The sequence below is a fragment of the Dermacentor variabilis genome, chromosome 3 (assembly GCF_050947875.1).
Source record: "Dermacentor variabilis isolate Ectoservices chromosome 3, ASM5094787v1, whole genome shotgun sequence".
In the NCBI taxonomy this organism is placed as follows: Eukaryota; Metazoa; Arthropoda; class Arachnida; order Ixodida; family Ixodidae; genus Dermacentor; species Dermacentor variabilis.
The window spans coordinates 47,893,804-47,916,558 of record NC_134570.1 but is presented as its reverse complement, the minus strand read 5'-3'; the positions used below and the strand labels follow the sequence as shown (position 1 = coordinate 47,916,558).

The 22,755-nt window shown below is 41.5% G+C and overlaps 1 protein-coding gene across 3 annotated transcripts in view; it reads right to left on the bottom strand.

The window, feature by feature from the left end:
• Nucleotides 1-1,078: 1,078 nt before the first annotated feature.
• Nucleotides 1,079-22,755, bottom strand: part of Myo61F (unconventional myosin 61F) — a 189,632-nt gene continuing 167,955 nt past the window's right edge. For 2 of the 3 annotated variants that reach the window (XM_075684971.1, XM_075684969.1), the window contains exons 6-31: nucleotides 22,366-22,545; nucleotides 20,721-20,819; nucleotides 20,283-20,393; nucleotides 19,751-19,822; nucleotides 19,051-19,170; nucleotides 18,860-18,936; nucleotides 18,520-18,625; nucleotides 18,020-18,100; nucleotides 16,801-16,938; nucleotides 16,527-16,575; nucleotides 15,823-15,950; nucleotides 15,580-15,685; nucleotides 14,141-14,375; nucleotides 13,383-13,459; nucleotides 12,784-12,852; nucleotides 12,453-12,537; nucleotides 11,185-11,239; nucleotides 10,236-10,340; nucleotides 8,922-9,005; nucleotides 8,730-8,823; nucleotides 7,248-7,318; nucleotides 6,344-6,485; nucleotides 5,607-5,677; nucleotides 4,229-4,332; nucleotides 2,965-3,064; nucleotides 1,079-1,689 (exon numbers count right to left, since the gene is read on the bottom strand). In XM_075684971.1, the coding sequence (XP_075541086.1) occupies nucleotides 1,660-1,689; nucleotides 2,965-3,064; nucleotides 4,229-4,332; nucleotides 5,607-5,677; nucleotides 6,344-6,485; nucleotides 7,248-7,318; nucleotides 8,730-8,823; nucleotides 8,922-9,005; nucleotides 10,236-10,340; nucleotides 11,185-11,239; nucleotides 12,453-12,537; nucleotides 12,784-12,852; nucleotides 13,383-13,459; nucleotides 14,141-14,375; nucleotides 15,580-15,685; nucleotides 15,823-15,950; nucleotides 16,527-16,575; nucleotides 16,801-16,938; nucleotides 18,020-18,100; nucleotides 18,520-18,625; nucleotides 18,860-18,936; nucleotides 19,051-19,170; nucleotides 19,751-19,822; nucleotides 20,283-20,393; nucleotides 20,721-20,819; nucleotides 22,366-22,545 (2,589 nt within the window). In that variant the 3' untranslated portion in view covers nucleotides 1,079-1,659. The remainder of the gene's footprint in view (nucleotides 1,690-2,964; nucleotides 3,065-4,228; nucleotides 4,333-5,606; nucleotides 5,678-6,343; nucleotides 6,486-7,247; nucleotides 7,319-8,729; nucleotides 8,824-8,921; nucleotides 9,006-10,235; nucleotides 10,341-11,184; nucleotides 11,240-12,452; nucleotides 12,538-12,783; nucleotides 12,853-13,382; nucleotides 13,460-14,140; nucleotides 14,376-15,579; nucleotides 15,686-15,822; nucleotides 15,951-16,526; nucleotides 16,576-16,800; nucleotides 16,939-18,019; nucleotides 18,101-18,519; nucleotides 18,626-18,859; nucleotides 18,937-19,050; nucleotides 19,171-19,750; nucleotides 19,823-20,282; nucleotides 20,394-20,720; nucleotides 20,820-22,365; nucleotides 22,546-22,755) is intronic. The other variant, XM_075684970.1, reaches the window with a different exon arrangement.

Below are 22,755 nucleotides of genomic sequence, written 5' to 3'. Positions count from 1 at the left end.
ACCTGTACAGCAGAACATTGTGCCATTGCATGTGTGGACTTTATTTCCATTCGCTGGACAGTTTAGTACATTGAAATGAAGGGCATGTTGTGTGAAATCTGTAGGGACCCGACTCTAGATTTATGTGGGATGGAAACTTATCACGATAGCAATTATATGGACGCGCATTTGCGCCGTCAGCACTTCCGCTGCCACCGTCCTGCTGTCTCGCATGCAGAGAGTTGGAGGAGCTTCGGAGACACGGGAGTGCATTTGGCTGCATAAATGACAAAGCCAGTTGGATGCGCCATCAGCGCTTTGCTCAATCAGATTTGTGGCAGAAGCATTATGGCATTCGGCCTTCCCCAGCTGTCATGGGCATTCTGCACTTGAAACACTACACTCACACTGGTGTTCTACTATGTTCTGAGCAGTACATAAACATCAAGCTAACATTTGACTAACATAAGTTGGCACTGAATAACGCCAACGGTTTCCCGTCGATTTCATCTCATGCACCACCAAGGCAAGACACCTGAAATGCCCTGGCATTGCGAGATACCTGGTAGCTACTGAGGTGCTGTTCCTTCTACCCAGCAGGGTTTCTTTGCGTGCTGCCTCACTGCAACATGTCACACCCACGTTTACTTAGAACACTGTTACAGAAGTTCAAGCACAATGATCAGCCATGCTATCGCTGCCACTGCTTCACCCTTTGAGCAAAACTGAGAAATTTTTGTGTATGTGGTCCTCATTGTCTCGGTGGTACCGTGTTTTGTCTGACTTTAGTTCTCTAAAGCCATCGCAGAGGTGCCACGCAGCTTTGCTTGTGCTACTACCAAACAGGCCTACAAGCTGTCATGCATGCAGTTGGAACCCAAAGGAGGTTCAGGCCGTACCATACTGCATCTCTGCGACAGAGATAAATCTCACAGTTTTGTACATTCATACAGCATCTACTGTACTGGAATAATTGTCCTCAAGCCACAAACTCGATTCTTCAAAACTCCCCCTGGTTCTGCCATGAAGCACTCAAATTGGTAATTGAGACACTTACCACTGCTACAGCAATGCGGTCTTTGTGACAGCAAAACCAATATATGGTGCATGATAAGTTTTTATTGCAAAAAGAAAAACAGATAAACAGTGGACAATCGATGTCATGATTATATCACAGTATCTTCCTCATTATTCATCATAAATATTACTACAGCATCATTGTCTTCATTAACAATTACAGCTTGTCGCAAATGCACGTCTACAAAGTGATTGTCAACACAACATAGCATCCGAGAGAAACAAATTTAGTTGCGTCACAAACATTGCAATTGCTTCGCTTAAGTATGTGCAGTTTTTCTCGTTTCACTCTATCGTTTAATACATACAGCATCGCAAGAAAATTCATGGCACTTGATAAAAAGGAAGTGTGTTACGAGCAGTAGGGATGTATGCATGTCTTTTGTACACTTTGTATGCTAACAAAAATAAGTGCTCAACTCTAACAAAACAAGGCACGCGGTGGCAACACAACTTGTGTCCTTCAGCAGAGCGGCAGTGTGCTGCTGTGGTGCATCACTAAAGTCACATCCGTGCTGAAAAGAAAAAGGGCGACACCGTGGCTTTTCCTTGGCAGAAAGCTTGAGTGCTAAATGACTCAGCAAGTCCGTGCGCACCGGTCGGTCAGCATTGCTCAGGCGCAGCCATGGCAACCTGCGGTGAATTCAGTGCAATTGTTAAGGTTCTGCAAAATACCCCACTTGCACAGATACAACATGGAATATTTTGGTGATATTACCAGCTCAAGAAAGCAGCTGTTCGAAAAAGAAATTACAAATTTTTCTATCTCCTTTCATTTGGCAGAGAAAGCCCTTCTTGGTGGACTTTTACACAGTATACAAAGTGCGCGTGCTGCTGTTTCTCTAGTGATTCTGAATGAGGGGAGGTGGGTCCACAACAGTCAAGAGAGCACCATGGCAATGTCCAGCAAGCTTATTCAAAAGGCCTATATGGTGTAGGCTTATACACCAAGCTAATTAACTGCGCTGTAAAGCCAGCCTCTCAGTTTCGTAGGGCAAATCGCACACTCGTGCACGGGAGGGACAGTGCTGCAAAAGATGTCGGAAGTCGATGAAACAAATTGTGCGTCATGCATATGCTAGAACACTCGAATTTAAATTCATGGCTATAGGTTGCGTTGAAATTCTAATAGTATTGTGTGCACATTATGTTTTCTAAAGTACTCGTCGCACTGCTTCGATCACGCTTATTTTCGATAGTCGCCTCTGCAACAATGTCTATTTGAAGGGACTGTACGGGTCTCGCTGTAGCCTTGTGCTACTTTTGGGTGGAGAACTGTTTTCTTTTTCTTCAATTATGTTCAACTCTATTAGTAAGTTAACTTCTAAAATAGGACTATGGCCACTCCCAATGTAACACGAAGCTTGGTGGCCCAGAAAAAATTCGGAAACAGGGGATGGCTGGCAACAGTGCCCTGAATTTCTCCTACCAGTTTACCATGACACCAAGAGTTCCGCCAGGGTGTATTTGGCTCTATTTATTTATTGGCAAGGAAGAATTTCATTGCCTTCTAAAGGGACTGAAGAGGGCCTTGGGTGTTTCGAGAACTTGTTCAGCAACAATATGACCCAGGCATGAGAAGGTACCTTGAATTCCGTGACATCATATTGACATATTCAAGCTGAGGGTAAAATGACAAATTCAATGAAGGTGAGCTTGGTTTTCATTTTCTGCACTAGTAATTAACCACTTTCTACAAAATGAATGAAAGTTTTGTTTGGAAACAATACTTTACCAACTTAGACTGACTTTGTGTTTCTCGTTAAGGTCCCTTTAAGTTAACATGTTCTTTAACTGTTGTGTTCTGATTTACTTCTTTTGTGAAGCTCTCTTGGCGACACTTTTCATGTAGCATGCTTCTCTTCTTGCATTGACATGTGAGAAAGGTGTTATGATAAAGTGTTTTACCACTATGAGATGGCCATTCTTTCCCTTGATGATTTCGGGGTTGGCTCCCATGTTGAAGTCTATTGTTCCTTGCTTGCCGCCACAGAGCCTGTGGTCCACACTGAAAGGCCCAGAAACCAGATTACTGCATTGTCACTCTGATAATCATCACAGTTATATGTATACTAGATTCATCAGCTGATTACCTACAAGGTAGTTAAAGATGATGGGGTTTAACATCTCAAAGTGGCACCTTTTAATTCTCAAGTTCTTCTTTTTTTAAAGTGCACAATATTTCCCAAAATTTTTTACTTTGGTATTTTTTTAAGTGTAATTTTCTCATTCAATAAAGACTTTATTGTATCATTTATCCATTGTATTCAATGAAAACGTTAACTATGTACAAATCTGCAATAATGTTCTCTAAACTTGTGATGACAAAATGAATGTAATATGTATACTAAATAGATATACGAGTGGCCAAAGCCAGCAGTTATCAATGGAACGAGCTGATGCATATGTGTCATCGCAAAGTGTGCCGTGAACGAGCAAGAGTTGTCCTTGCGACATGGGTACAAAATGTCAGAACAAGTATGCAGCTCAGCCTTGAGGTTAAAAAATTGACATGCCCCAAAATCCAATATACAGGAATTTTTGTATCGTGCTCCCATCGAAATGTGGCCACATGATATAACTTAATCCCTCAACCATTTGCTCAGCAGCAAGACAACATTACCTGTCAGCCAGTGCGACGAGTGATCACAAGGCATTTGTGAGAAGTTACAATAAAGATCATTTGCAGCTAGAAAAAAAATTCCTAGAAAGCTTGTCATCATATAGCTATCAAATTAAGGTGTTCAGGTAATTGAGGAGTGCTTTCATACATACCATGTCAAAATTAACTGTTCTAGCTTTATTTTTTCACCAAGCAGTAACAATGTGTCTGTATACGTCTGGCTTCCTGGCAAGTATTTGGCTTGACCTTAATGCTGTCTGCGTCACATTCTGCCTTGTGTCCTTGCTTAGGCAGGCTCGTTGAACTAGGCAGACTGCAGAAACACTGACGTGTTGAGATTCCAATGAATATTAGCAAATGTCGAGTTGCGAAAGTTACTTTTTAGCCCTTTACTATGATGCGGTAAATGAAGTCGTGACAAATTGCCATTTAATTTATGAATACACTGCCTTAGTAGTTACTATGAACACAGTGTACAGACTCTCTTCTTTTGTAGTCTTTCTTTTACAAGCTGTTTTTGCAAACCGATCTGAGCCACACGGAACTCACCAGTTATTCTTGTCGACAGAGACAATGTTCCTGTGGCCATAGGCCATGGCAATCTTAGATACCGCTTCCACCAAGTGGGACCCCATGTCAACTATGAGGTCTCCCTGCACATGAAATGATCGGTTGTAAGATAGATGAGCAGTTGTTAAACACACAAGTCATGTACACACAGTGTAAATTGCCATGTGCTATGTCGTCTGCATGCTTTCAGGCAGCCTCCTGAATTATGCATTCAGTTCCCGGGAGAGTTCGCATATTTACATCATACAGAAAAATTGTTGCGCAATTTTGCCACCTGTATCCGTTCAGTAATACCATTCCACTATACTACTACTATGCTAACCGTTCTACTATACCTAAGCTAAGTATTCAACCAGTGCAACATGCTTCATAGAAAACCAGAGTGCCTCTATAGTGAAAGTCACAAGGACACAGTCATGATGTACAAGAGGACATTGCACTATCACGTAAAACAGGACATGGAAAGGAACATGAATAAAGACACACCGAACGCTAGCGTCAACTGGCTTTATTCTCAGGAGGACACGAACATGTATGCAAAAAGACGCGTGCTGCATGATCAATCCCTGAAGTGCATGCGCCATGGCACCTTATTGTGCAAGAATTTTATTTCTTTTGCCATCAAAGACACGTTAGGTTTGCTGACGCAGGCCTCTTTTCCTGATGAATAAGGAAGGCCTCGAGTAGTTCATGCTTTCTCTGATCTGTGCTAGAAGTAATAACTTGAGTCTTATCAAAGAGCGGCATGCATTCATTCTCACAGCGCTTGCAATGTGCCGCCAAGTGCACAGATCCCGATGGTGCCTCGACAAGCAGCTTGTGCTCCATTAGACGAACACTGGTACACCGGCCAGTTTGGCCAATGTAGAAACTTCCGCACGACAGCGGAATTCTGTAAACCACATTTGTCCTACACATCAAATTTTGAAAAATGCGGGGCGCAAAATGTTTTGCAATACAGTAGTTGTAGCAATCTGAACATCTTAATGAACGCAGTGTCGTTTTGTTTTTGTTTTTCTCACCTGTTGTGCACTGCATGTCGTTATGTTAATACTAGCAATATGAAGTGTAAAATTTGGCATGCTGTGAAAGTAGCAATTCTACAAGCTCTTACATTAGATGCACAATTTGGCAGTGAAAAATCATACGTGTAAATTGTAGCCATTTTGTAGCGTAAGTGATAGAAATCATTAGGCTTGCGATTCTGACCACCTAAAAGAAACTATTTCTTGTTTAAGCAGCAGCCAATGCTGTCACTGCTTCTTGTTCTTATGAACTGCCATGCATTGCACAAAATTATTCTTTGGCTCTTCATAGTCATGGTACAGCAGCTACTGTATTGTTAAATTTGCAATACCTTGTCCTGCTTCATTTCCTGTGGTATCCTGAACAGAGCCAGGCCATCTGTCAAGCTGCTCACAGTGATTCCTGTCAATGGGCAAAAAGAACATGTTCATGAGAGTTTTTAAACCATGTCTAAACAACAATATGTTGCAACAGCAGTAAAGCTAATTAGCACAAGGCTGGAAAGCATTTCACATTTTATATGCCCTTGAAATAACCCTTTATGTCTGTGTAGCAGAAAATATTTTCCTGTCCCCGTACCATCTAGTTCTAAATTGGTAAAGAGCACTACCGGGACAGGACGCCTTAGGCGCCCTGTCCCATTCTCTTCCCTTGTGTGTGTCCATTTATTTGGCGTCTTTATATTTTATAAAAATCCACTAGCTTGGTTCATACCATGAATAGATTGATTGACTGTCAGTCCTTCAAGAAATCTCAGGCTATTTCATTGACTTGAGGTGGCTTACAAATAGAAATTCAAGAGCACTATGTATGCAGAGTACAGCATGAATGTGGATACTAAAAGTATATTTACAACACAATCAAGGAATGATCCGAGTCATTGTATATTGGTTGTAGAACTAATTCCAGAATAATTTAGCCTTCACTTGGTTTTCTGTTTAACATCCATGACCAGAGGCAATGTGCAGAGCAAAGCACCTTGGTCAACCTTTCTTCACAGCTTAATTGTGCATAGCCGGAACGCATACAAGCAAACCAAAAAGACGTGCACATGGAAATGGTGCCCACCCTCGAGTGATTTGAGGGGAATGCGATGCTTGGAGCGGAAGTCCTTTCGGTCCAGCAAGTAGAGGGCAGCATCGGTCAGGACGAGCACTCGGTCACGTGGCTTGTAGCCATGTCTGTCATACTTGGTCACCTCCAGGCAGTACTGCACGTGTACAGAGATAAAAAGCAACCACACCTGAAAGCACACTGTTTCTAATAAATATTCGTAATGTGCATGTTCACACGAACGAAACAGAGAAGATAGGAAGCTACAGTCTTTTGCAGTGCAGGCAAGAATTCAAAAAGCATGCCCAGCAGTTCGGCCATACCTAACAGCAGGTTTGCACATGGAATATGCAGCCAGAAACCGGTGGCTTAATTAGACGTGCTGGATGTTTTAAGATCAGGGGATCTCTTGTGCTATTCTTTATGCTTATTTCTGTGCCACATAGAAATGACTTGTGCAATACACCTAGTGGTGCTGTATGTTAAAGAACGGAAAGTTGGGCTAGCTGGTACGGTAACACCAAAAATATGCTATATGATGGAATGCTAAACCATTACAAGATGTGTTAAGTTGTAGCAGCGCCCACTTAAAGAAGTTACGAAGTAACAAATGAGTGCTGTTAATTTACATGGCATGCTCATGAAACATCGAAGCATGCTAGTTCAAGCACTCTCATGACCACAGTTCAGGCTGTACTGTGCAAAGCAGTACCTAATTAGGACAGCTGAATGCACTGCACTGCTCGTGTTGCAGGCAGTGCAGAACTATGCTAAGCCTTGCAGCGCCGAATTATAATGCATGCCACCACCAACAATGCAATTCCCGTAACACTGGTGTCACGTCAAACAACGTACAGATTTCACATTCAAGCTTCTAATACACACATGCAGTTTGTGAAAGGAACAGTACAGCGCTTACCATAGTCACCTCACCCTGGTGTTTGACAGACTTCTCAAACATGTTCTCTCTCCTGAGTTCCAGCTCCTGAGCTGAAAAACGTGGGAAGAAAACAGATGTGCTGACTGATTCCTTTTGAAAGTGCTATTTCAGCAGTATCCAGTATATTGTGCTTCATGCGCCTCACTTTTCATTTCAATGAAAGTTTAGTGCCACCTTGAGATTATTGCATTGCAAGAGCACGTGCATTGCTCAAGGCACACAAAACGCGTGAATGCAGGAATGAAGACTGGGAATAGATTCGAGACATGTCTTGAGAAGCTTCATGCAGTACACATCTGATAAATGTGTGTGATGTAAATGTAGATGTAACTGTGCATTATTGTTTTTTACCTAGACACCAACACACTAACTATAGGTTATCTAAGCGCTACACTTTGCCACTGTATACAGTGCATTGAACATGTTTTAACATTCACTGCATAAGCTTGTTCCAGATTTTAAGGCAATGTGACCCCAGCTGGCAGGCCACATGCCATGCGTGCCCTATTTACTTATGTAAGGCCCATCATATGAGAGGCCCACACCCCCGTATGAAAATTTAAAAAAATGATGTTTCAGTAAACGCCACTCGCATAAGTAAGTAACCATAATGATGTTGCAAAAGTGCACAGTGGTTTATGAAGGACACCGTATCGGAAGGCCCCAGATTCATTGCGACCACCTAGGGTTCTTTGACGTGCATCAAAATCCAAGTACACGAGCATTTTGCCATTTGTCGTCGGTGAAGTTGGCCACTGCAGATGGGCTTGAATCCATTATCTACTGCCCAGCACAGCAACGTCATAGCCACTGAGCTGCCATGACATGTTGCTTGTCATAGTAGTACGTACATACATTTGTGTGTCTGAATGCACGTATTTGTGTCTCCTTCTGCATGTCCATATTTGCTTTCATGCTTGTGAGTAGCTGTGAATATGCTGGTACATGGTATTTAAAACAGAAACAGCGCATTCCCCTGATTTGTGTGTCACACCCCATGAATGTGAAAAAAATGTAACTGAGAGCACAATTTCCATAAGTACAGTAGCTTCCTATAACATTTATCAAAGATGCTTTACACAATGTGGTCGTCTGTGTAGAGATCATTCACAAAGATTACCCCAAACAACCATATGTTTAGAACCCAAAGTTGGGCAAATTTATGTGCCCTCATGGTTGACTACAAACAACACAAATAGACAAAAGCATGAGAGGTAGACTGGACAAGCACTGGTTCAATATATGCACCTTCATATGCAACTCAAGCTAGTTGGTACTGATTCATAGCTAAAAGAACAGTACGAAATAAAACTAGGACAAGAAAGGCACTCATCCTGGTTTTCTTTTGCGCTGAATTTTTAGCTATGAATATGTACCTCTCATCCTTTGTTTATTTCTTTTTTGTGCTGCTTAGTCAACTACAACCACACCTTGTGTGAGCAGGTTTGCTAAGCCACTTACACAGCCTGTTCTCCTGGAACTCCTGTGGCACCGATTTCTTGTAGCTCTGCTTCTTGCCATCAAACAAAGCCTCAGCTTCCACCTTCCACTCCATCTAGGTTGACATCCCCAAGAAAAAGAATGGATCACAAACCATGCAGACCGGCGAGTCGCACTGACACGCTTGTAAACATTGCTGGACGGCAAACTCACCAGTGCTTTCCTCTTCGGAGTGACAGACCTGCAGAACTTTCTCACCAGCCACTTGCGATGAAGGTCATGCAGAAGCTCGGAGGCCTGCCAGTTAAAAGAAGCGCATGCACTAGGCTCACTAACTATTAACATTAATAGACAAAGAGCGTTATAGCTTAAGAACTATGGGAACGTTCGTACATATCGGGGCGAGTAGTTAAACATTGTTATAAGCAGGTTTCAGACTGCTGACTTCTTCGAGTTGCTTGTAAAGCTTTGCAGTCACTTGTCACATATCTTCGGGATTGTTGGTGTTCAGATATTTTCTAATGCACAAAGTTATACCTTCATGTACATTATCATATTTGCGAACTCTTTCATATGGTCAAATTTCCAGCTGGCATCAATTGGCGCATTCATTCAGATTAATTACTTTCAGCAAAAATTAACACAACCCAACAACTATCTGTCACATCTGAATGCAAGGTAGTGTTGTAATTAGAGATGCAAGTCTAGCAATTTTAACATTCTTTAACAGTTTTTCTCAGTGCATTTAGAAAAAGCTCCCAAAACAAGCGCAAAAATATAATGTTCAATGTGGATTACAAGTATGACCTGGGATATTATGTAGATTAGTTGAATGAAATACTCACTTATTCTTTGGCTGTGTTTAGGTGAGCTATACCACTTATCTTGGCTTGTGTTAAGAGGCTAATCCACTTGTTGACTCATATGCATCTGGTCATCCTTATTTGTAATAAAAATCGCATGATACCTAATGTTTCATACAATCAGGTTGTACTTCCAGGAAAAAAAGAAAAAAAAAAAAAACGCCATGGTTGCTCACTGGCTATGGTGTTGAGCTGCTGAGCACGAGGTCACAGGATCGAATCCCGGCCACGGCGGCCACATTTCGATGGGGGCGAAATGCGAAAACACCCGTGTACTTAGATTTAGGTACACGTTAAAGAACCCCAGGCGGTCGAAATTTCCTCCACTATGGCGTGCCTCATAATCAGAAAGTGGTTCTGGCATGTAAAACCCCACAATTTAAAAAAGACAACATCTCAAGATATCTTCAATAAAGTATAGCATGGCATTCCATTCACACTGGGTGACAAGTCATTTGATCACAAGTGTTATTGGTCCTTATTTCTTGTCTATGTTTTTTTCTGCAGTGCTGTGTATATTTGTACCATTCGTATGCTGCACAATTGTATTAGTAATTCCCTACTCCTTCCATAGCCCTAAATAGGTCTGCAGTATGTAAAAAATAATTTAAAAAATTTCAGCAAGCTGAACTATCCATATATAGTGTTATGCTGGGACACCAACCTCTTTGCACACAAGTGGTGCATTGGGCCATGTCTTATCCAGGACGCTCTTGGGCAGGTTTGCTGCCAGCCTCCTCAGAAACTCCACTCGCACTTGCCGCACAAACTGGTGGAAATCAGAACCACATGCAGTTAATAATCCTAACTGTCTACCACAACAGAAACGATTAAAAACACCCCAGCAATGAAACAGAATGTATAATTTATTTGCAAATTGTTTTGTTGCACCACAAGAACAACACCACATATGCGTGACCCTTTAGCGGTGGAGTAACAAAGCTTCCAATAAAAGAGAACAGTACAGCTGCAGTTGAGCACTGAATGCATGGATGCATGGCATTTCTCGTGTGCTGAATCTGTCATGAATGTGTGAACCTGCATCACGAGTTAATCCATGCCAGAATATTTAATTTCAATCTCCTCTTCAGAGTTTCAAGGTCACAGAGAGATCCTCTAGAGTTTAAAGCATTCCCAGTTCTATTGGTTGATCATAGTTGTGCTGTTGTCATTCATAAGCTGCCTTACAAGATTGAGCTGCGTCCGAGTGACCAGGAAAGTTTTGCAATGATCAGCCTTCTTAACGTTTCAAATTTCAGAATGTGTACAGTGCAAGGAGTTGCAAACGTTAATTGCTACCCTTTTCTTTGCATCCACCTAATGTCATGTATTACGCAGGACCTGACGTACAGACGTTGAACATTTGTTCACGCCTCTCAGAAGACCCCTGGGCATAGTTAGTATTTTTGAATAGTGTACACGAGCTTCAATTAATGCCATTTGGTCAATCAAGGAAAAAGCAATCTTCATTGGCATGGGCAGTACATTTCAACAAACTCAAAAATGTTTAACATAAACATGCTTACACATTGCTACTAACAGTTCCAAGATTTGTTCCTAACACGCTGTCAATAAACAAACGCGCTGTCACTTCTGCAACTAATTTTGCTTACCCTTGCATTCACATCATTCTCTGGCTCATTCCTTGTGATGAAGCCCTTGATGAATCTGCAAAACAATCATAACATCAGGTGAAGTGTAATTGCAGTGCATTTATATTTGCATGCAGCACAATAAGATATTTAAGGCAAATGCCTTAGATCTCTATGTTTCATGGTCGCCTTGTGAGGTGTAGAAAATCGGAGCGCTTGTGTCACTGCTCGTGTGTTCATAGTCTTCATAGTCATCTCCTTTCACACTGATGCCATTAATCATACCAAAAAGAGGTACAGTTAATTAATATAGAGCTAATTAAGGCACTCGAGCCCACATTTGGTGGATGTCGAACCTACGACCATTAGTGTTAATTAGGGTGAAGCTGATTAGAGCACAGGTAATTAATAGAGCTAATTAAGGCACTCAAACCCACGGCCTTTGGTGTGAGGAGAGCCCACAGCCTTTGGTGTTAATTGGGGTAAAGTTGATTAAGGCACAGTTAATTAAGGGAGCTTTAATTAAGACACTCGAGCCCACAACCTTTAGTGGGAGAAAACAATAAGAAGTAATAATGCATTCTAATCAGTAACTCAAGTAATTTAATGGATGTCTCTTGAGCACGCAGGTTTTCACCTTTACCCTCTTTGGCATATGCTAAAGTGACTGTCAAATGTTTTTTTTTTTTTTTGTCTGTGCGCGTGTTCGGGAAAAGTATTCAAATACAGTTGAGAGGAGAAAAAAGCTGCTCCACAAGCGAGGCAATTCAGCCAGAATTTCACAGTGGACGTCAGGTCACATCCAAAACTATGTAGAAAGGTAGATGTGCAGATTAGCAACATAAGTAGATGTACTATTATACTCTGTTCAAAAATAAAACAATCAAACAAACTAAAAGCGGACAAGGCCTTGCAGCAGACATTTCACTTGTGAAATTCAGAATGACGTTTCTGCTGTCTTACTGACGACATTCCATGGAAGCGTGAAGTATAATAATTATCACTAACTGCATATGACACACAAGCCAATGATTAAATTTTAAATGTCAACATATTGTGCAGAAAGGGCACTGATCTGACCACAGACTGCAACAGAAAAATTAGTACCTTGCAATTAGAAAAATTAGTGTTTGGTTACACTTGCCCATTTCTCTACAACAAACCAACCACCAGTTGCAGCACCTTGGGCACAAGCATTCATACTCTGAAATGCCGCACTTTGATTTTTTCTTCTAATCTTTGTCTAATTACAGCCTTTCTTTTTTGACGTTGATTGCTCAAGCACATACCTCCTGATGACAGTTGCTGCATTCCTCCTTTTTTCCAGCAGGCACTGAGCTTGGTACCTCCGCCAAGAGTTCTCAATCAGAATCGCTGCAGAAACCGAAATGTTCTGCTTTAAAATATATCTTCTTGACACTTGATTAATCTCAACAAGATTGCTGGAAGTTTAGAAGGCTTCGTTCAAATTTCCATGTGCTACCTCAGCTCTATGCAAGCACACAATGAGTTTTAGCCATAGAACCACAAGTTCTATGCAACCAGAAGTATGCCTAGCTGCGAAAATGTGCCACCAGAAAGTGAAATATTGCTTTCACAGAGTTGTCAAGAGCTACACACCTGCTTTCCGCATCTTCAGGTACTTCTTTCTCGCAGAGTAACATCGAAATTCTGCTTGAATGACAGATGCTGGAAAAAATGCAGAAAAGGATAAGTACCATAACATCCAGAGTCATTGCCCATCCCCAAGTTATTTGATTTATTAATGGATTGTTTTGCTGATTTATTCAAGCTGCCGTGGGTGCTTTGTTGCTATGGTGTTGAGCTGCTAAGCACGAGGTCACAGGAAGAATTTTTATTTTCATTTGCATACATGGTTCGTGATAGCACAAAACTACGCAATGTCCAAGCATCTGAACTACTGGCCACTGAGTATTTCTATGCCTGGCTCAAGAACTGTTTCAGTTTATGCACCAAATAATTTTCCATAAACCTCTTTCTGGTAAATTTTACCTACTAGAGAGATGGGCCACTACTCGGAATATTGTATTAAGTCAAGATACTGAACTATTTTGCGTGCATACTAATTAAGGCACCACTCTCACTGCCAAATCTATGCTAATTAATTGTGCAATTCGGTGTTTGCAGTTACATTATTCACAGCCAGTGCAAGAAAACTGAGGAAAGTGCCACAGAATTCACGGTTGCAGCACACTTACCCAAGTAGTGCTTCTTCTGCTGAAATGCATCCTCTGTTTCAAACAATGTTCTCGGGAACCTAATGAAAAGCTTGGTGCTGAAAAGTAGCATTTTAGTAGGAATTAAAATCCTGTAACATTTATTTGCATTATGGAGCATTTTAGAGCAATAATGTAAAGAGGTATTACAACATAGTGCGCTGTTTATTAAATTTAGGAGTTCCTCTCTGTCATGTAAAATCTTCTTGTTCTTCAGAACATTTGCCTTGCCAAGGCAGTATTTTCTGAATTTAATTGTTTTATGTGATAGGCTGGTCTTTAAACATGAGACGAGGTCCTGCACTTACAAACCTATATAAATAAAGGCTTACAACTAAAATCAGTAATTTTTAAATGGTTGTCTCTTATCAGTCACCATGACAACCCTTTTTCAGCACAAAGTTTAATCCTCTCTACGGCATCAGGATGCATACTATGCCATTGAGTGTGAAGTCCACTGTCAACAAAATTAACTCAAATGATTGGGCAGGGCAAAGTATGCTCGATGAAAGACAGCATAAAAAATATTTTCTTAAAAGATACCGATGGGCTAGTTGGTGAGCCATGATATGGTGAACCAGTGCCTGTATATGTCCTTTCTATGTGTGTGTGTGTATACGTGTCAGATGTAAGTGCGTTGCTTCAATATAATGAAAAGTATACAGCATGCTTGCATGTGGCTGGCTGAGCATTAAGGTGAAGAGCGCATTGAACAGATAAAGTGTTGAGTGCATACTTACTGTCCCATGGAGTACTCTTCAGAGGCATACTTAAGGTGCTTGATTAGGACAGCCACACCTTCCTTGGCAGTCCCGCCACGGTACCTGGGCCAAGTCTCGGGGCAGAGGCACTTGTACCTCTCCAGAAACGTCTCGTACCGCCGTCTGTAGGCAAAGCCGGCGCGGCGCACCCTCAGGTTCTCCAGGAGGCCCAAGTATTGCACTTGGTGGCCGACAACCTTTTCATCAAACTTGGCTGAAGAAAAAAGAACGACAGTGTAGGAAGTGCATTGTTCAGTGGGATGCTTAAACAAGGAGAATGCATACATGCTCAATAAATAAGCATTATGCAGCACTGAGTCATCAAAGTTATTAGTGTGGTGCTTTTGTGACAAGTGCCGATCTTGCAAGAGCGGCTGAACTTACATTGTACAGCCTGTGGACAGCTTACCTAGCATACTACATACTACTGCTATCATTACAAGCTAGTAGAGATCTGGCAGCATTTTGGCACACAAAGAGTGAAAATTCATCTGGCATTCGACAACATTAAGAAACTTACGAAATATCATGTTCAGAGCATTTCGCCAGGAGATCAAGGAAAGCTGCCATTTCTTTAGATCTCCAGCTGCTGTGCACCATGTTAACAAGCTTCTGTGCACAGCCTGTACGGTCCTCCCGAAAATTCACCCTCTCCTTTGCCAGGGAACCCTCTGGCACGGCACATTTTCTCGCTTCTTTCAATGTCTAAGTGCTTTCCAATCTTGATCACTAATACATTTGTGTATGTCTTACAGTCAAGTGCCCTTGGAAACTAGGAGCCATACCACTGACAGGTTTTTTTATATGAAAGGCAACTATGTTAATGAGCACATTGGAAAAATAGGATGAAAAAAGTGCAGCATGATTGTGGCAACTGGCCTAATGTTGCAAGCAATGCTTACACTTTTTGAGGCCCAACATCTTCACATTTGCCGTGATGCAGGGAGATGGAATTGCTGATATAAGTACATTAGCAAATAGATAGTAGGTAGCACATAGATAGTACTAGGCACAAAGATACTAGGTTTGGTGAAAGGTGTTGCAACATATATGTATAAAGTTTCCTGGGCAATGGACAATGCTTCTTGTGCACTTCAAGTGTACCACAGTGCAGCCCCTGTCACCACCTCATAAACCAATTCCAGGCCCATGTGTCAGATGGCAAAATGTTATCTAAGAAAATTCACACTGCCTTTGGACGCAGCTTCAAAAGAAGGACGGACACACCAAGTATCACCAGCATACAGTGTTGAATATATGGGTCGCCGGCCTTCCTAGATAAAGTCTTGTCACATGGCACACAGGCTTGGAGTTAATCAGGAGGTGCTGGCTATCCACTCTGAATAGTTCCAATGCCTTATGAGAACTCAATATTTCCTATCTCTGTCATAGCCACACACACTTTAAAAAACACTTACATGCCTGCTTGTAGTCGTTCGGTTTGATGCAACGCACATACCAAGGCTCTTTGGACATCAAGATCTCCATCAGTTCCTGCAAACTCAACTTGAACTGTGTGGCTGCCTGGAGAGGGATTTAAAAAAGATGTTTGGACGTGATCTTGAAACATACATTGCATCTTGCACAGTGTGAAAGAAGGTAATGCTATGACTTTTTTGTGGACACAAGGTGTCCTCTGAACTTAAGTGGTGTACACTTACTGTGGGTGGCCGTTTCTTGCTCAGAAGTTCAGACTCTGGAAAAGCATCCTTGATGATGCTGTTGCCAGCCCCAGCCATTGCTTTCTTTAAGTCACGGAACAGCAAGTCGTTGTTCTTGTCAAGAAATCCTGAAAAAATAAATAATAGAAGAAAAACTTAACACAGATTTGTCTATGCAGCACTATCGAGCCAATAAGTGAACCAACACTGACCAGGAGGCACTCGAGCAGTTTGAGGGTGCAATAAAAATACGCCAGCACCATGTGGTAGAGAGTCCACGAAAATGCCATGACATTCTAAACAATCACAGACAGGCACCTGTATCAACGTTTGCTTTATCCCGATGCATCCAGCCAAGATCTGTCCATTGCAATGCATGCTAAAGGAGCACGTGTGCGCCTATGTTCTAGCATGCTGGTGTCTATAGTCAGGTCAGGAGCTCGACACGTGCGTCAAAATGAGCGGTGAAGTTGCTGACACAAAATTACAGTATGTGCTTCTGAAAACTGTTTCCCATATACTCGCTAGGCTGCGTTACGCCATTAGTGTTGGCAGGCAAAGTTCCAGTGCTGCTAGCCCATACTGCCTTGAGAAATCAAATTAGAATGTCATAGCCCCTCGGTCATGACTGCAGGCCATATACTGCCTTGCTTATTTTACCCTATTGTTATTAGCATTTACTATTAGTATTTACCCCTACTCACCTTCTATCTTGTAGGTGACATCACCAGCATAATGGATGAGGCGGAACTCCTGCACAGAAAGAGCAAGACAAGACAATGACATCACTTGATGCATTGCAATAGTATTAGGAGATGGATTTCAGGAGTTACTGAATTCTCAGTTGATGCTGTTAAATGACCTATTAACGAAAATTAAAATGGACGCTTCACTTCTCTCACTTGTGAGAGGCAGTGAAAACAATGAGCAGACATATAAATGCACATCACCAAATGGGTCAACTTCTGTGTTACTCACATCCCTTCCAATGTTCTTCTTCAGCTTGTTGCTGGCGAGGTTGTGGGTAACAAAGTGAGGATGCATGCGAATGGTCTGTTCCATCTTGAAGAGGAACGTCTTGTCTGTGGCACCACCAGGCCTGAGACACTCCTCATCCTGCAAAGGATATCAGCTCATGTCACTTTCTTTGTGTTAGTACAGCCACTCACTCAGTGATTTCGTCATTCCCATATTCAACCTGACATCGTAGGCATGCTGCAGTCACTCACTACATCTAGTTGATGTCAAAGGGACACTAGAAAGAAACGCTATATCAGTAAAGATGGATAAAGGATGCTTTAAGAACTATATATTCATTAATTTTACAGAAATATGCTGATTGTTAAAGGAGAAACTGAAAATCAAAGTTCAATTTTGTTTAATTTCATGCCAAATATTTCAAAAAGACATCAAAATATTTTGTTACATATTTGGCCGTCGTGGCTCACCAGTAGTTCTTAAAACTTGCTAGGTTCAGTCTTTAGCTCTTTTAGAATACAATGTAGTTCATCTTTATTAATAAAAAAATAACTAGACCCAAAAAGATGTGTTTAAAACCCACGACTCCACCATGGGGATGTGCAGGAAATTCAAGACAGCATGGCCACCCACCTATCATTCTTGCATTTTTCTGGCTTACCAAGCACCTTCTCACAGTAAAAGTGGCTTTTTTGCTATTGCATGCTACTACACAGCTCAAATAGTTTTTGCCTTTAGTGTACCTTTAGGTTATCACACTTATCTTAAGTGAGAAAGGCTAAAAGGGGCATGAAAGCGTAGCTTAGCAAATGGTGTAGCACAGCCTGTACTTCCAGCACCAAATAAAATTTAACGTTGCGAGTGAGTGATGCGTTACAGTACAGCGACACGTGTCATATACTTTGAGAAACAGCAAGAGCCTACAAACAGCTCAAAGGTGCTCGCAGCCATCAGTATGAACAAACCATGAGCGACAAATATTCCCAGCTCACTGGTTATCTGGCATAAAAGGCACCCAAGGACAAGAGACATCACTATTTTGCTCGCTACACTCTACAAAAGCATGTGGTACCACAGTCTGAATGTACAGTACAAAAAGTTTTTCTCCAGGTCAGATTTTGCTTTCACTTGTAGCATGCACCGATTACACATCATTGTCATCACGGATATAAACGTGGTGCACACAGGTCTGTTCGGCATAATAAACATAGGCTCTCACCAACAAAGAGATGATCCCCTTGTGCTTTTCCTCCACGAGATCACAGATGACTTTGTTGTTGAAGTAGTTGATTGGCGTCCACTGCACAGAAACGTGTCGAGGTTCGCTTTTCATCTCATGTTATTTGGTGAGCCATGATGAGTAACCTTTCATATGTTTTCCACATTACAAATTTTCAATTACTGCCATGTCTGATAGTTGCATACTCTTATCTTCGAAGCTAAGCATATTTTCCTCAACAAAAGATAACAGAGATCTAGACTACTGTGCACATTCATTTACCTTGCATGGGGATACATCATCAGTCGTGCCGATGCAATTTACTAGCGTTGATTACCATTTGGAACACAATGAACATTATTCTGCGGACATCTGTAAACGGCATGTGTGGAACAATCTCTCTCGTGTAATGCTCAGATTGGTAATGAGTTAAACTGTGTCAGCATAGCAGTTGAAGTGCATTCTGCTGTGTTATACATGTATGAAACTGTGTTGCATACCTCAATGCCTTCTCTGTAGTACTCCTCCTGTTCGGACTTCAACGTGAGCTCAATGAAAAGCTGCTGCAGCTTTTCGTTGCAGTAGTTGATGCAAAACTGCTCAAAGCTGCAGAAGAAAACCAGAACAGAACAGTTTTGCACAATGCACTGGCCATGAAAAAGTAACATGGCTTTAATTAGAACATTTGTAGTAGACGCAATTTTGAAACCAACACACACTTCCTGTATTAGGCAGTGACAGTGTTCACGTACAAGCCCCAAACAATTTCTTTATGAAAATAGTTCTAGCAAGTGCAAGCCAAAGACAGCAAAAGTTTTTCAATAAAAGAAAAGAGTGAACCTGTTTTTCTTGAAGACTTCAAATCCATAAATGTCCAGCAAACCCATCAAAGTCCTCCGTTCAGATGAGCGAGTCTTCTAAAAGTAAGCACACTGCACATTAATTGTAAGCAACTTAACTCTATACATACATATCAAGTATGGCCCTTATAATCATGTACAAAAAATGACATGCAAAAGCTAGGTACTTACCAGGGGCTTTAATGACTGGTTTATTTTTTCGACCAGCCATTTGAAGAGGCGTTCATAGATTGCTTTGGCCAGTGCGTCTCGGGCATAGATGGCTTGATCACGGTTCAGTGGTGTTGTCACCTGGAACATGAATTGCACTCTCACTATTCTCATTCTTGTGTTCTTGCTCAGACCTGAGGTGACGCACGTATGCACAGTTTAACTTTCGACACAAGGTGGCAGCCATGAACAGAACCCTGGCAGATAAGTCCAGATTACTCTATGTCACTCCAAGATTCCAAAATGAGTGCCAAAGTTGTGGTACTGGCAGAATTTTAGCATATTACCATTGTGTGCACAGCATGGTATCCTGGCATTGTCTTAGCATTCTTGTGATTGAGAAAGAGAGAGAGAGTTAATGGAAGCTGAAGATGACCCCCATGCAATAATGCTGAGTTCGCTACTTCAGATGAGTTGTTTGAATTGACATGGAGCAGACAAAAAATAAACAAAGGCAAAAAAGAAAAGCTGTGAATGAACAAACAAATAAAACACTGACAACTTATATAGAAGAACGTCTGTAAGTCCTGGCTAGTGCAAACATAATGGCAGGGACTCCATGGCTTGGACTGTGCCTCCGTTTAATTCTGTCTCGGCACCCTTGGAAATCACCAGTCTATACTTTTGTTCTCTAGCAAACGAACAATGCAGTTCATCTTACCAGCTCTCCTCTTGCTTCAATTGTCCGATTCGTTAAAGCATCTCTCAGCACTTCCTCAGGACAGCACAGCAACTGAAATAATTTTAAAAGAAAAATTGAAAAGAAAGAACTACACACCTTAGCTGGAAAAAATGAAATTTCTATGTATTGCTGGTGTGAATTGACATGGTGGAAGTCACAGCATTTATAACGTAAATAATTAAAACTGCGTTGGACTGCAACTTCCAGTGAATAACATTGAGTCTAAATATTTGAGAGCAGTAGCTAAATTTCTGGTATCTCGTGGTGTTACGACTCACGCTACAGTTCTATTGGCACATAACCACATTTTTGGTCGCCTAATAACAGTGATATGTATGTTATTTGTTAGCACGAACAGAAAAAAAAACAAGTTATAATTTTAAAAATGCAGCTGTTTAATTCAAACAAGAAAATCGCATAGTATAAAAATTTTTGTGTGTGGTGTACAAATGGTGTTGGTAAGTGCACATATGTTAAGGGAGGATATATGTAAAGCAGCAAGGACACTTACTTTTGCAATGGCTGCAACAGGCTTGTCCTGTGCAATAATGGCTTCACCATTCTCCTCGACGAACCCCGTGTTGCCAAGGTGCAGGACTGTAGCGACTATAGAAAATATCTCCTGAAAAGTTGTTTTGCAAAGTTTGTAAGTTTGGTAAGTCACAGCAACTTGTACTGGCTCGTAGTGATTAGAATTAGCACCTGAAGAAGTGTGCCGCAAGCTTGTGTCAACGTTTTGGCATTTACATTGTTATAATGATGCCACAGCCCATACAAAAATACCCTTGTTACATCCACTATTTGTTATGAGCACACATTCATTTCATGCGTCGCAGATTAGCATCGTTATATCCAATAATTCGTTATAGCCATGTTCGTTATACTGAGGTTTTACTTTATGTGCATGCCACCTTACTGTCTGTAGACATTTCATTATGTAGTGACTTACCTCTTCTTCCTTGAGTGAAAAGTCAATCACTGATAGGGCATCCCTGACAACTCTAAACTGGGTTGTATCATCAACTCCAAACACTTCTGTGCTGTCTCCCTGAAAAATCAAACACAGGAGAAAAGTAAAAAAAAAAGCAACACTAATAAAATCTGCTTTTCTCAACTTTACAGCAATAACATCCCAAAATATGTTTACTACTGTGTAGAAAATTTTATAAATAATGTAAGCAAATGATTGACCAATTAGAAAAGCATTCTATATTAGTACTAACCTACCTCAGAAAAAAACAAAAGGTTTTAGATTAAGTGAAGTACTTATGATTAGCAAGAGTGTACAGTATTCTGCTTCCTTATCTTCTTTCCTTGCCGATTCGTCTAACACTTGTTCTGAAGTTTTTTCTTGATCAGTGAGGCAGTGACTATATGAAAAAGTAGAGAACATTAGCAGCCACTGCTTGTGGAACTAAACATGATAGGTTAGATTATTCCTGTCCATATAAGTTGAGAATCTCCAAGCCAGGTTGAGCAAACATGGCTGTTCAGAGGCAATACTGTTCAGCTCTATGTTGGGCTAACAAATGAATGACAGTGCAAGCACAGAGCTGCTAGTATTTGAAATGATTAATCACTACAACCACAAACTTTCAAGAGCACTTCAGGGATTACGCAGGACAGTGAGTGGTATATAGTATTACTAACTACTGCCTCACTCTGCAACCAACACCAGATTCTGCATGCTATATCAACCTACAAAAGTGATTTGGTGATGTAGGACACAGTAAGGTGCAGTACATCAAAAGGCACCAGAAGCTCAGTGTGGATGGGCACTGCAGCTTACCTGAACCACAGAAATGATTCAGGTTATTAGCTGTATTACGGGAGCACAATATTTTCAAAAAACTGTTGAAATGCACTTATATGCAAAGTCACATGTAACATTTGTGAAATGCATTTTTATAAAATCCCTGTCGAACTCTGCCATCAAGACCATGTTGCTGCAAATGGTTGACACCTTGCAGTTCCTATTCTCTGGTTTAAATATACCAGTTGTGCAGACAGCTGCGAAAATAATGGAAGCTATAGAACGTTTCCTGGCTATGGTACAGTAGCCTCGAGCCCTGACCGCAAAGATGTGCATACTGTGACGTGTGCACGTCTGCGCTGCACAGGAACAGCATGCTGTGCAGCTCTCGTCATCAACTTCACCACACCACTCTCCTTCCTGTTCGCATCCAATCTCTGTTGCTCCCCCGAACCTCTTCACCAGTGTGGAGTAGCTGTCCAGCGGTACCCCACTCAGGCCGACCTGTCCATGTTCCTGCCATTGGAATTCCTCCCTTTCTCTCCCTATGAAATGCAACGTTTTGTACAGCAGACCATGTTTTTTAATGCAGCAGTTCGTAACACACTTTTAATTGAGCACTAGGTTGTTCATTTGAACACCCAAGCTTTCTTCACACGAGCGAGAAATTGACACAGAGGACAACTCAAAGCCTACGAATGGCGCAACAGCTTCTATTCCATTGCAGTTCCTATCGGCCTTGTGGCCATCATGAAAAGCACACTGACAGCAGAAGCTTTGACTGACTTCTTATCGCATCTTTCACCTAACAACAAAACAGTCACTTCGTGAAATACAGTACCTGGTTGAGGTAATAGTAGAATGTGGGGTCCCTACGCAGCGACAGCTTCTCGAGGAGCGCATCCTCAGCACCTGCGATGAGCTGGTAGAAGATGTGGAAGTTGCGCTCGCCTGAACCCTGCTGTACCACGCGAGATTTCTCCAGCAGGTAGTTGAGGATGTGACCGCCCACGGGGGCACCCTGTGTGGTGATAGCACACAGGATATATGCATCACCAGCTGACAGCATCACTGTGCTGTCGCTTACATATGAGACAACTAACTCATATAAGTTATAACCAAGTCAGGTAGTCACACACAGACGGAAAAAAAACACCCATTGAGTTCTGTGAAAATTCTCAGGGTGGAGAAGCTCTAGAAGCAACTGCTCATTGTCATTAGAACAGGCAAT